At 35.4% G+C, this 12,907-nt stretch overlaps 1 protein-coding gene and 1 long non-coding RNA gene across 2 annotated transcripts in view; one reads left to right on the top strand and one right to left on the bottom strand.

The window, feature by feature from the left end:
- Nucleotides 1-6,703, top strand: part of rtn4r (reticulon 4 receptor) — a 53,851-nt gene extending 47,148 nt beyond the window's left edge. Inside the window, exon 2 of the mRNA XM_032578974.1 lies at nt 4,628-6,703. Within this exon, the coding sequence (XP_032434865.1) occupies nt 4,628-6,009 (1,382 nt within the window). The 3' untranslated portion in view covers nt 6,010-6,703. The remainder of the gene's footprint in view (nt 1-4,627) is intronic.
- The window catches only part of LOC116730033 (uncharacterized), a 72,326-nt gene extending 59,769 nt beyond the window's left edge, over nt 1-12,557 (bottom strand). Inside the window, exons 1-3 of the long non-coding RNA XR_004341241.1 lie at nt 11,681-12,557; nt 10,936-11,004; nt 6,936-7,079 (exon numbers count right to left, since the gene is read on the bottom strand). This is a non-coding gene — a long non-coding RNA (uncharacterized LOC116730033). The remainder of the gene's footprint in view (nt 1-6,935; nt 7,080-10,935; nt 11,005-11,680) is intronic.
- Nucleotides 12,558-12,907: the final 350 nt, after the last annotated feature.

The following is a 12,907-nucleotide window of genomic DNA, read 5'->3' as shown; positions in this document are numbered from 1 at the left end:
GTAGTGTTTGTGCCTTTTCAATGTGCCTTTAATTTCTCAATCAGGGACAAATAAAACTTTATTGCAATAACTGGAATAAAACTGAAAACTGTGAGAAGAGTGAAAGCTACTGCAACTAGCTTACAGTTAATTGCTAATAAGACCAAAGTCTACATTTGGTTTGGAGCTTCCTACTAGTTCCCATGAAAAGGGCCATTTCACAGTTTTTCATAGTCAGTCGTTCAAATCCCCAACTGCTTAGAGTGATTAGTAAAAAATAAAGTATGCTTATAAGGATTATATAAAATAAAATTTGATATTTCTGAAACCTTGAATCTATTTGTGAAGATATAAAAAGCAATATACTCTGTGCATTTTTGGCATTAGAACCATCTCTTAATGTAGACAAAAAAATACATTAAGAGATGCAATATACAATACAATATATAATATATAATATTGCCCAAACCATGTTAGTCTTGTAAGATTAATGTATTGTTACGTCCCTCTCTAAGAAAAATGGCTTACGCAGTGCTTTTTTTTCTGCATATTAAAAGTTAGCTTCCTTGTGCGTAATTGTTTTACTCAATGTGAACACATCAGATATTTGAGTACTTAGAAATCAACTAAGATACACATGTAGTACAAGCAACTAATCTATAGACACACAAGAATGTGTTGTCTTTATTAAGTTGTTATCAAAGCTTGAATCTGTGCAGCAGTAATAAGTAGTTTATCCAACTCTGAAGTGAAACTATCTCAAATGGAAAATGAAGCAAAGAAGAGCCAAGATCAAACCATTTCATTCAATAGAAAATTTTCAAGAGTATTTCCATCATACAATTTGTTTAACATACTTAAAGGAATAAAAAATATAATACTTAATGCTTGAGTCGGTTGCAGGGCTGTATAAATTTGTATTTAATGTGAAATCTTGTATTAAAACGTTGTAAACTTGTTGGTATTGTCCTTCACATGAAGTCCTCCCCTGTTCTCATGCAAATAGAAACCCGTCAAGTAATTGCAATGCTGCTCTCTGTCACTACGGTGGGCTAATCTGAATGAAGCTGTGAGGCACAATAGGCCGCCAGCAACAGGATGCAGTGATTTCAGCAGTGATTAACAACACCTTGTAAGATGCAACATGATTTACTTGAAGATGAAAAGATTAGAATTGTGACTTAGTAAGAAAAAAATATATATTTTTCTGCTTCTAATCAAAGTGACATTGCTGTAATACAATTGTGTGTCTTGAAGAAAAGAGGCTGATGGTAGACTACTTTCAGCTGTACTTTGACAAAAGAGAAGATTTGAAAGCAGTCAGCAGCAATCAATTCTGCTAATGTTAAAATAAATATATTTATTTTCTGCATAATGCAAGTTGAGACAAGGAAACTTAATAGTGATGAAATCAATAAGCAATGTACCATATTGCTAATTAGTAGCCTAAGCAGTTTACCTGCACCATTGTGAAGGTATGTTGAAATTTGTGAAAATATCACACTGTTAACACAAAGAAGCTACTTTTCATCATTAAAAGCAGAAAATGTCAACTATTCCATGCCAAAAAACACATATAGCAATGTTATGTATAACAAATAACTATGCTTTTATTTGATACATTGACACATGACCTGAGACTTGGAACCCCATTTTGTTTGTTGATAGTGTTAACACTCACTCAGTCACAAGTCAAGATAATTTAATGTACACATGTCCGTTTCTTTCAACTAAACATATTCCTAAAAATCCAGAATTTCATTCTGTTTCAAAAATACAAGGAAATAATGTCTAGGTTTAGCAGACAAAGCACTGACACAGGTGAGGGAGAGTCAGCCCAGAGAAACTCTATACAGCCAGACAACACATGGGTCACTCAGAGACTTTTGCTAGCATTGAATTAGAAGAACTTAAGACTCAATAAATGATTAAAAAACATTATAGTTGTTTTAGAACTAGAAACTTTTTAAATCCTTGGTGTACCTTAATCCTGGTAACTGGGCTATGCCTACTTTATGTACTCCTAAATCTGTCATCTTATGAGTACCACCACAGTAAAAAGTTGTCTCCAAATATCACCACATTGATATATATTTTCAAACAGCTTCATGGCAGCGACCTATTTAATTCCTTCAGATTTTCTTTTAAATAAATTCAAACATGTTGCATGTTTGGTGGAAGAACGTTGTTCAGTAATGAATTTCAGTTTTACATGCCACTCGAAGTCAGAATTAAATGTGAGAAAATTGGATGTTTCACATGAACCATTACCACCAAATCCAATATCGCTGCCAAGCAACAAAAAGTTGTCTATAATTGGAACCAAAAAAAGCTTCCTTTGTTGAATATGTTACAGCAAAATAGTATAAGAATTAACATGGACAATACATTTTTCATGCTATAGTTTATGATCTGTCTTTGTGTTAAAACATATTTTGTTTTGTTGTTTTGTGTGTGTCTATAACCACTGGATCACTTTGTTCATATTTGCCATCAAAAAATCATAGATACAAACATTTCTTCAGATTACCACAGAAGGCAGCCCCAAAACCACCTGTGCAACAGTTTGAAAACCATTACTGCAGATTGAACCATACAGGATCTAATCTTAATATTATATAAAGGCTTCTGTTTGGATACTAGAATTGTTCAAAGAATAACGCAATTTCATCAGTAGAATTATTGGGGGTTTGACGACATTTAGGGATTATTTCTTTCATTTAACAGTTTCTAACAAAAACAAGACATATTTTGCTTCGTTCTGTGGAATCCATGCAATGACAGGTGAAATAAACTGTTAATGAACTGGCAGAAAAGAGAGAGGAGAAAAAAGTGAAGACGACAGAGGAGATACACGAAGCGTGCTGTGAGGTAAAATAGCGCTATTGTTAGTCAGTGCTGAGGGAAAAGTGCTGCGGTGCAGAAAGAGTGGAAAGTCTTGACAGCTTTCTGGTGGCAGTCTGACGGCTGAGCAGGGAGGCTGGAAGGAAAGTGCAGCAGAGGGTTGCTGTCAGGCCACACCAGAGCCCCGTTTAACAAGGTCCAGAGATAAGCTGCACCACAACACTTTGCAGGCGAATGAGAGGGGGGTGAGTAGTGCGATGTAAGGAGGGATGAGTAGAGCTCATGCATTTTTCCCCCACTCTCACCACCTGTCATGCCTGCCATCCCTCGAATTCCTTACATGTGTATTGGAGCGAAGATTGGAAATTTTGAGGAAGGACAGGAGTTGAACGGGATTCAGAGAATTGGAGGAGTATCTCCCGTTGTATGATTATCACAGTTTGTGACATGTTGACATCTTCATCTGTACATGAAGGATGTGTAAATGGTTGTAGATAATGTTCATTTTTTACTGAGCTGGACAGCAGTGTAATATCAGAGTGGATCGTTGTATGCTGTTTAATATCGAAGTCTGATCATTTATATTGTAAAGATTGAAGGAAATTTGATAAAGCCATTTTTTTCTTTAGTTGTTAAAACTGATTCTGGCAGAACATAGTGAGTCAACACAGAAGCTGATCTTTAATTATTTGATTTTGATTCATATCATCTGGTAACTCTAAAACCTTGTTTTACAAATTTTTATGAAAATATCATGCAGGATGTGTTACATGTACTGCTCAGAAAGGAAAACTGATGAGTCGCATTTTTATGAAGATAAAAGTTGGAACAATTTAGTATAAAGGAGCAGTGGATTTGATAAATTGCAAAAACAGTCTATTACATCTTTATTGTGAGAAAATGAACATCTATGATCTCCTTATATTTCTAATGTCACAGATTAAACATTATTGATGTCTTTATATACACCCATAAGTGTATGGGTCTGCACAGTATATCAAGAGTGTAAGTTTAAGCCACTTTAGTGGAACTTTTTTTTTTTTACAACAGAGCTACTTCCATCTTTCACATAATCTGCTGAGGATAAACTAAGTTACATTGACTTCTAGCATGACCTTTCTAAACCTATTTGATATTCTGTTTAAAAAATTTCAAGATATTCCCTTAATGTGGTAAGAATTTATGGTCATTCCTGAATATAAACCCTAACACTGAGACTTTATGTAATAAATAAAGGGTAATGGTGGCATAATTTAGCTCCCTCCAAAATAATTTATTGGTTCTGGCTACCTGGTACCACTATCAAATTTTCATTTTTTTTTCTGCTTGGCATGGTGATTTTTCTCCCACAATCAGGCACAATGTCAGCGTGAGGAACACTAAAACACCATTAGTTATGTCTGCCTTATTAGATCAAGCTAATTCCATACAGCAGCCACCAACCCAATTCAAAATGAGTCAACAGTTGAGAGGACTCCTGCTGCTTTCAATCCAAACAACATCAAAGCTAAAACATCCAGTGAATCAATTTTTAAACTGGATTAACTGTTCTGTTTTTTCGTGTTAAACATCAAGCTCATTTCAAAAGAATATTTGGAATTTTGTTTGATTTTTATTACATTTCAGCTGACACTTATTCAAAAGAGACAAATAGCACATTTATTGTCTAGGGAGCACTGAAAGGTTGCCTGTTTTATTATTTTGTGTGTGCACTTGCCAAGATTCTCTTTTTTCTACAGATTTCCAGGTTATATTTATTTAATATTTACTGATCCACTTGTGTCTTTTCTTAATGTCTCCACAGGGGGGCGACTCCTTTTCCTGGTGATGTGGCTGAACCTATTGCCTCAAACTGACAGCTGCCCTGCCAAGTGTGTGTGCTACAGTGAGCCCAGGCCCACTGTGGCTTGCCAACAACAAGGACTGTTTTCGATTCCTACAGTGATTCCTGTACGGAGCCAACGGATATTCCTCCAGAGTAACAAGCTGACAGTGGTGAGGTCCACTAGCTTCAGTTCTTGCCACAATCTTACTGTTCTCTGGCTCTACTCAAACAACATAACCTACATCGAGGCTGGAGCCTTTTTTGGTCTGGAAAAACTGGAGGAACTGGATATTGGAGATAACAGCAACCTCCGCACCATTAATCCAACGGCCTTTCGGGGTTTAACTAAGCTGCACACCCTCCACATTCACAGGTGTGGCCTGTCAGAGCTCCCTGTTGGGGTTTTCAGAGGAATGTTCTCTCTCCAGTATCTTTACTTGCAGGATAATAACATCAGCACTCTGCATGATGACACCTTTGTGGACCTTGCCAATCTCACTTATCTCTACCTGCATAATAACAAGATCAAGATAGTAACAGACAACATGTTTCGTGGCGTAATAAATCTGGACAGGCTACTGCTACACCAGAACCAGGTAATCTTTGTACAACCCAGGGCTTTTAGTGATCTCGGAAAACTAAAATCCTTGTTCCTGTTCTTCAACAACATTACTGTCTTGACTGGGGAGACAATGGATCCTCTGGTTTCCCTTCAGTACTTGCGCTTAAATGGGAATCAGTGGATTTGTGACTGCCGTGCGAGGACCTTGTGGGATTGGTTCAAACGTTTCAAAGGCTCCAGTTCAGAATTGGAGTGCTATGTCCCAGAGTTCCTGGCAGGAAAGGATCTGAAACAACTGAAAAGTGAAGAATTGGAGGGATGTGTTGAGACATCACAAATCCAGACAACTCTCTTTAACTCCAAGGCACAGTCTGGGAAATTTTCCTCAACTGAAAGCCCTCTAGGGGACAACATTCCCAAGTGTTGTCTTGGAGATAATGACAAATCCTCCATCCTTTCTGGAAAGAGTCGCCAGATCACTAATAATCCCCCTAAGGAAAAGGAGAACATGTCCAAGACCAAATACAAGCAGCAAGAAAGAACAAAAAATGAGACCCAGAATAAGCAAAATGATGGGCCACTGGGGACCTTATCCAACAACCTGGACAAGACATTGGAAAACCTAAACCCTGAATTCATAGAGAATCCAGAATCATCTACAGCATCAAACAAAAAGAAAAAGAAGTGTTCCAGAAAAACAAAATTGGATTCCCACTGCAGTAAAAGCCAAAGCTCTACTTTGCAAGTGCTGCACTTTCTCATCATTCCCATGATTTGGATATCTCTAGCCATGTCTTAGGACTCCTGATAACACTCTGCACAAAGGACTCAAGAATGTTTATGCTAATGACAATGATACAGAAGATCCAGTGACGCCTACAACAGACAGTGACTGAGAAGCAAGGAGTCATGTTGATCCAACGTTGCTGGAGACAAACAATAATAAAAAGAGTACAATAAAAGAAACGGATGCCTTTACAGAACACTACAGATCTAATGTAAATATTGATTTGGTGCCCAAAATTGTTTGTTCTCTATGTACTCAACTGTACTGTGTCTAAGATACACTTCGGAGAATCCTCCTTTTTCCCCCCTTAAAAGCTTTTACTGCTTAGACAGACCACAGGAAGACAAAATGAAGGACAAAAAAAGGTGGGGAAAAAAGCTTCATACAGGAAATCAGAGACAGAATGCGCACAAAGAATGTTTGGTCTGTTTAAAGAAGAAAAAAAAACAATCCCCTCTCATTATTTATTCAAAGTCATACATTTGTTGTAATGTTCTTTTTTATGTTTATAAAAACAAATGTTTTGCCTCCCCTGAATTTTAGTTCTATATTTTCATGACAGAAAGGATATATGGGGAGCATTTATGAAATGAATGATGTCCTTTTATTCACTGGGGATTGCAATGGAATCATAGATATGCATTTTATTTTACTTGTGTACAAGTATGAATATATTATGAATAAAAGTTCTTATTTCATAGATGTTTATTTGTGTGGTATTTTTCTGAAATACCAAAAACACTTGATATATGTTGTTCTGTTTTCTGTGGGTTTTTTTCAGCCATTGGCCTAGTAAACCATTCGATGGCCCTTTGGCCATTTTTGTCAGTACAGCCATTTTTATATGTATGACTTGCAAAACTGTATCATTGGAGATGCATTTTACTTTGTTAATCGTACTCATCTGAGTTTTTCTCTAACAATTTAAATATTTTTACCTTCTGCAAAAATGTTGATAGTGAAAGGCAGACTTCTTCAGTCTACCTCTGTCTGTCACATGTGACTTGCTGCATGAACTTTGTTCAGATATCCCCTGCCATCCTGGGAGAGCTGTTGGAACACTATTCACTACATTCGTTGACCTGTAAAACAGAGCATCATGGTTAGGAAGTAGGATAGGAATATTCTTTAAGCTTTGTCTAAAGAAAATTATTGGCACTATAATTAGACCTGAAAAAATAACACCTTGAAAAATCAAATATTTAATCACATAGTAGTATGATAATTCATTTATTTCTAGGAAAAACTGATGCATACACTCTTTCTCTGAGACCATCATTGGCAAGGGTGAGTTCAGCTTTGTTAGAGCAACAAAATAATGTGCAAAATATATATTACAGTTTTCCAAGCCATGCACACAAACATAGATTTGAATATATATTTTTTTCTATTTTCTTGCTCATTACTTGCAATGCTAGTATACATATCATTGACAGTACCAACATCTGCTTGGATGTCAGTGGATTAGTGAAATGTTCTATATTTTACTGATACAGTAAGGACATTTTGAGGAGGTCGTCTAAAAGTTATCTTGGTTTGATCAGGAGTCAATATGTCAAATTATACAAGAGTCAACTGGCAAAAAGGGAATGAGAAACGGAATTAAAAAAATGTATATGACAATGTTTTTTCCAAAACATATATAAAATTTTATATGAGCAAAGGTATGACTATATTTTGATAATTCATTGAAGTACCTATGAAAATAATATTGGTTTTTGTACAGTGGTAAGAAACAACATGCTTGTGAGTTCATAGTGCCAGTTCAAATTTATGAAGCAGTAGGACAAATAGGTGGAAGGGTAACATAATTTATTGTTTGAAATAAAAAGGTTTGGGAGCAGATTAACACATTGTAACTTTGTTTTCAGATTTCTGGAGTCATATTTTCCAAATTACTGTATTATGGGAAAAAAAGTTGGTCTTGTTAGAATTAGAGTAACAGTCCTCTTTGATCCCTCTCATCTCTAGGTTGTGTTTTTGCTCTCTTGATATTGATGTTGCTATAAACTGCAGAAAGAAAATACTATAATCACTGATGTTTCAAAAAAGTTCAATGTCAGCAACGACCCAGCCACTATGTTTACTAGTTTTAAATAAGTGCTGCACATGAAATGTGATGACACCGAATGATTTGTCCCAGGAAGTTTAAATAAAATTCAGAATATGATTAGAGGTTTATACATTGCAAATGCACTGCATCCTATGTAAGTGTGCATGAAAATTACATAGAAATATTTTAAAAATGACATCTTACATCAAAACATTGACTATCGGAGCAGCAGAGACCCTCAAGGCATTGCATAAAAAACTAGTATGAGATATTAGAACATAATGCTTCATATGAAACATCCCTTCAGGGACAAATCGCCTGAAACACATCCATGCTGGGCTGTCCACTGGCTGAGACAATGTAGTGTTACAGTGTGCTTTAATCTATGCTGAGAACTTGTCACCAATGCTCAGTTTATCTTGCTGTATGAGAAATCTTTAGAAGACTGGGTCCACACAAAGACCTGAAGCTTTTTTTGATGTTGTCAATTAGGGGTATAAAGTAATAGAACCTGAGAAAATTGATTTTGGGGAGAAAACAACAGGGAAAAATAACACAGTCCCAACCCCCAGCAAAAATAGCTTCATTGGGGTTTGTATCCGTATATGAGCTGCAGCCTTCAAAGATACCAGTAGTTGCACATGACTCATTCAAGCATCCTCTGTATATCTACATAGAGTTTCATAAAAAAAAATAGGGGCTGGGGATTTCCTTAGCCAAGTCCCGCAGCTACCCTACATGAGCAATACAGCCTGCAACTCAGCTAGACTTAACTTCATCTATCCAGTTGTTTTAAGCAGTAGTCGTTTTATACAGACTGAAAGCAAACTTAAATAAGTAATAGATTTTTATTTCATATATATTTAAAAAATACAATGAAATAAAATTGTTTCTATTGTTGAGAGTATATCAATGAAGTAGAGTTTTTCGTCAGATCTAGGAAATCAAGTGACACTTTGGAAGGGAACAACATTTGAAATCTTTCAGTAACCAATAGGCGTGGAGGGAGCATCCAAAGAAATCACTGCAACTTCTCAGTCAGAAGTAATATTCATCTACTAGTCAACCAGCTGTTAGTCTCCAAAACTTCCATTACTGCACTGCATTTTTTTTGTTATTCTGATAAAACCAAGCCTGGCTTTAAGACTTTGAAGAGGAGACTCATACTAAGAATAATACTAATAATAACAAAACAATAAACCACAAAACAACTCAAGATCCTAACATATTTTCACTTAGAACCAGGATAGTTAGGAAATACTTTTTCCTTAATACATTACATGATATTACTTTAGAATATGAATGTCCTGTTTGGTATGTGGTATGGGTAATGATCTGAAAGACCTGAGTGTGAAAAAATCAAAAACTGAAGAAATACATAAGAAGGTAAACAGGACTGTACCTAAAAAGAGCTTTTATACTGGTTACCATGCTAGCTATCTCGTGACATCAGTATTTAAAAAGTTTGATAAATACAAACATGACATAGCAGTAAAGATAAAGTTATACATTAAAAAGACAATTAAATTCATACATTCTTTGTCAAAACATACTTATTCAATTGGCCTGGAATCGAAGGACAATTTAAATGAGTTAATTAAGGGTCTTATTTATTATAAACCTTTTATTTTTGATAACATCAAATGTTTTACAAATATTTACATCTGTTTTTTTTTTTTTGCAGTCAGTCATCAAATGAGTGAAAGACCACAATTTAGCCTTATATGTAGTATATTTATTCTTTTGTCCGTAATTTATACAGCTACCCTTTGGCCACGTTGACTGGTTCCTAAAACATAATTTAGATAATTATGGAAAAAAATATTAGTAAACATGCAAGATGTACAACTGCAAATGCTCAATGGTAATTTGTATTGTTGCTTATGGGAAAAAGATTTGCAGAGCACAATAAAAAAAAACACATGCATAACATAACACCTATATTATATAGGATTTATCAGTTTGATAAATCAACATCAAGTACAATAAATACATATTTGTAAATTATCAGATCATAAACAGAGACCTTTATTATGTTTTACATTTATTATTTCCTTTTCAAACAAAATTCAATAAATAGGCTGTTTATACAATACCTCTGGGAAATTACAAAAGGGTTAGCTAAATACATAAAAACAAACAAGATGAAAATCACTTATTGTGATTTATCAACAGCCTTACAAAAAATTCCTACCCTGATAGAATATGAATATTTCCTTCTCTCAACCTCTCAGCATTATATCACCTTGGTGGTGCCACTACCAAAGTTACATTTAAAAAGTGTTACACAGTGAAAATTTGTGCTTTGTCATGTCAGAAAGGAGACCCTTCCCACTTTCAGAACCTTTCCCACTGCCAATGTATAAGATTCAATATGCAGTTCAATATAAAAACAATGTATAAAGGAAGAATAAAATAAACTGTTTGTATGTGTCCCAACATGTCAACTAATACTTGAAAGAACCTCTTAATTCAAGTTGAACATTTAGTATTCTTCAATAGGAAGATGTTAAGTTTTCGGAAAACTTCTCCAAATCTGTCAGATTGTGATTTCTTGTGCACTGCTGTTTTCCTGTGATCCCACATACTTTCTATTTATTTTAGTTCTGGACTATGGTTGGGTGATTCCAAAACTTTATTTTTGCTGCTATTAAAGCCCACTCCACACATCAGCTCACTGCCAGATTGCTAAAGGCGCCTCAATGAATGTTTTGTTCAGAAATCGTTAGAATCTGGATTTGAGAACTTACTTCTCCTCTACAAATCCCTCCTGATTTTTGGCAGCTCACACACTTTTAATCTCCGCTGGATTGACTAAAGCAAATTGCTTCATCTACTGTCTTCCACATCTGCCAGGCATAAACTCGTATATACAGTAGACTCACCTGCTTGCCCACTTCTCGCTTTTCCTTCATGTTACAGGTCCCAAGTGTCAGGACTGTGATGTACACAATCTGAAGAATAGTAAAACAATATTCAGCAATTATGAAAAAAGCGTTGCCTTTAGCATCCAGATATACTAATTTACTTGTTAGCCAACAAACCTTTTATAGTATACAATATCAATATTTTACATTACCTATTTTTTTTATAAACCTTGTTTACTGTTTACCCATTTTCACATCATCATCCTTCACTTAGACGAAGACAACCAAAGTATAGTGTATTAAACAGGATAAATCAACTATTTATAAAGTTTTACTGCACTAAGCTGCTGATTAACTGGTCAAACTTATTTAATACTGATCAAAACAGAATTACAAGACTTACAAACATTATATACAGAATTTAACATGGCATTATTTCAACTTTAACCTCTGAATTCCCACGCTTCATGAACAAAGAATAGTTTCTCTAAATTTAAAGTCAACTAGACTCAGTTTACTCTCAGACTCTTAGCTACTTTATAAGACACCAAGCACCATTCATTGAATATTATTCTAACACAAGCAAAATAAAACTCTTAAAACCCGGAGTTAGTAAGATATCGCGGTCTTTCAATCATTTCACCCTGTGAGACTTCCCAGGTGCAGATTGGCTTCCTGTCAAATTGGCTGATAAAAACCTCCAACCATTAGCAACTATTATCACAGTGTTATCAAATGATCAAATGAAAGGCAAACATCTTACAGAGCAATTTTTGTGAAAGGACCTGAAGAATAGTAAAACGGGATTCAGCGAAGACCACGGAAACGCTGCCTTCAGATTGTGTCTGAGGGAAACAGGAAGTCCGCCATAAAACCAACCCTGAAGCAACGACCCCTATATAAAGGTTCCGCTTCGCCGCTACTGCCCACATCTCAACCCCAGTAAAGCAATGTAAATACAGGCAGAATAACATTACAAAAAATTCTAACAAAATATAATTTATTCATTTTTTGAAAAACTTAAATAAATTGTATATGAAAATATTTCAAAATTATATAACAACCAAAAATAATGTGGGGGCACCACATTCCTCTGAATTACCTTAATTCAACTGGACCTTTGCAATACCTCACCACACTATCTTAAAAGAAATGGTTCATAAATCTTATTATTAAACTTCTGCAAATTTCATGGGAACTTTCCTCGTACTGACTCTTCTCACTTCCCCAGAATTATGCTGGAGTATCTAGCAAAACTCTTTTCACTTCCAAACCTTTAAAAAGTCAGTATAATGTATTTTCCATGTATGTAAAGCCATTTTATAGCACAATTGATATGTCACCTTCAGTTTTGAAAATGCTCTATATATCATACATGATTTAAAAGAAATTTGAAATTGGGCCTCTGTCTCTTTATGAATCTCCTACTCTTTCTGACACACCACAACAATGCTTCTTATTATGTTGTCAACTGTTCTTAGGAGCACTGGACTGAGAAGCAGTCTGTATGATACGGCCAGCAGGTGCATAGTTCACCAGGAAGGAGACCGCAGCTCAAAGGAGGAGTTTTGTGAAAACAGGAGGCAAATGGCTGCCACGGGAGATTCAAGGATTCCTCAAGCATGCATGAAAGGATCAAAGCAACACTCCAAGTATGTTTTCAATGAGGGAATAACATTTTAAAATGATATAAAGCTCAAAAAGTTGATTTTAAATAATACATTTTCTTCAAAAAATATTTAATCCTACTACTTGCAAATTTCTTGGTAAGCACTTTGAGTGTGCTTCAGCACCCAATGTGACATTGTGACATCTCCATCCCTTTATGACAACAGTGTACCCATTTTTAGATAGCAACTCCCACAATGTCACAAAGCTCAAATCATCTCAAACTGGTTCCTTGAAGTGAACAATGAGTTCACTGTACTGTAGTGACTTTCACAGTCACCACATTGCAATCCAATAGAGCACCCATAGGATCAGTCTAAAT

The sequence above is a fragment of the Xiphophorus hellerii genome, chromosome 12, assembly GCF_003331165.1.
Source record: "Xiphophorus hellerii strain 12219 chromosome 12, Xiphophorus_hellerii-4.1, whole genome shotgun sequence".
In the NCBI taxonomy this organism is placed as follows: Eukaryota; Metazoa; Chordata; class Actinopteri; order Cyprinodontiformes; family Poeciliidae; genus Xiphophorus; species Xiphophorus hellerii.
The sequence above is the reverse complement of the archived record's forward strand: the minus strand, read 5'-3'. Positions and strand labels throughout refer to the sequence as shown.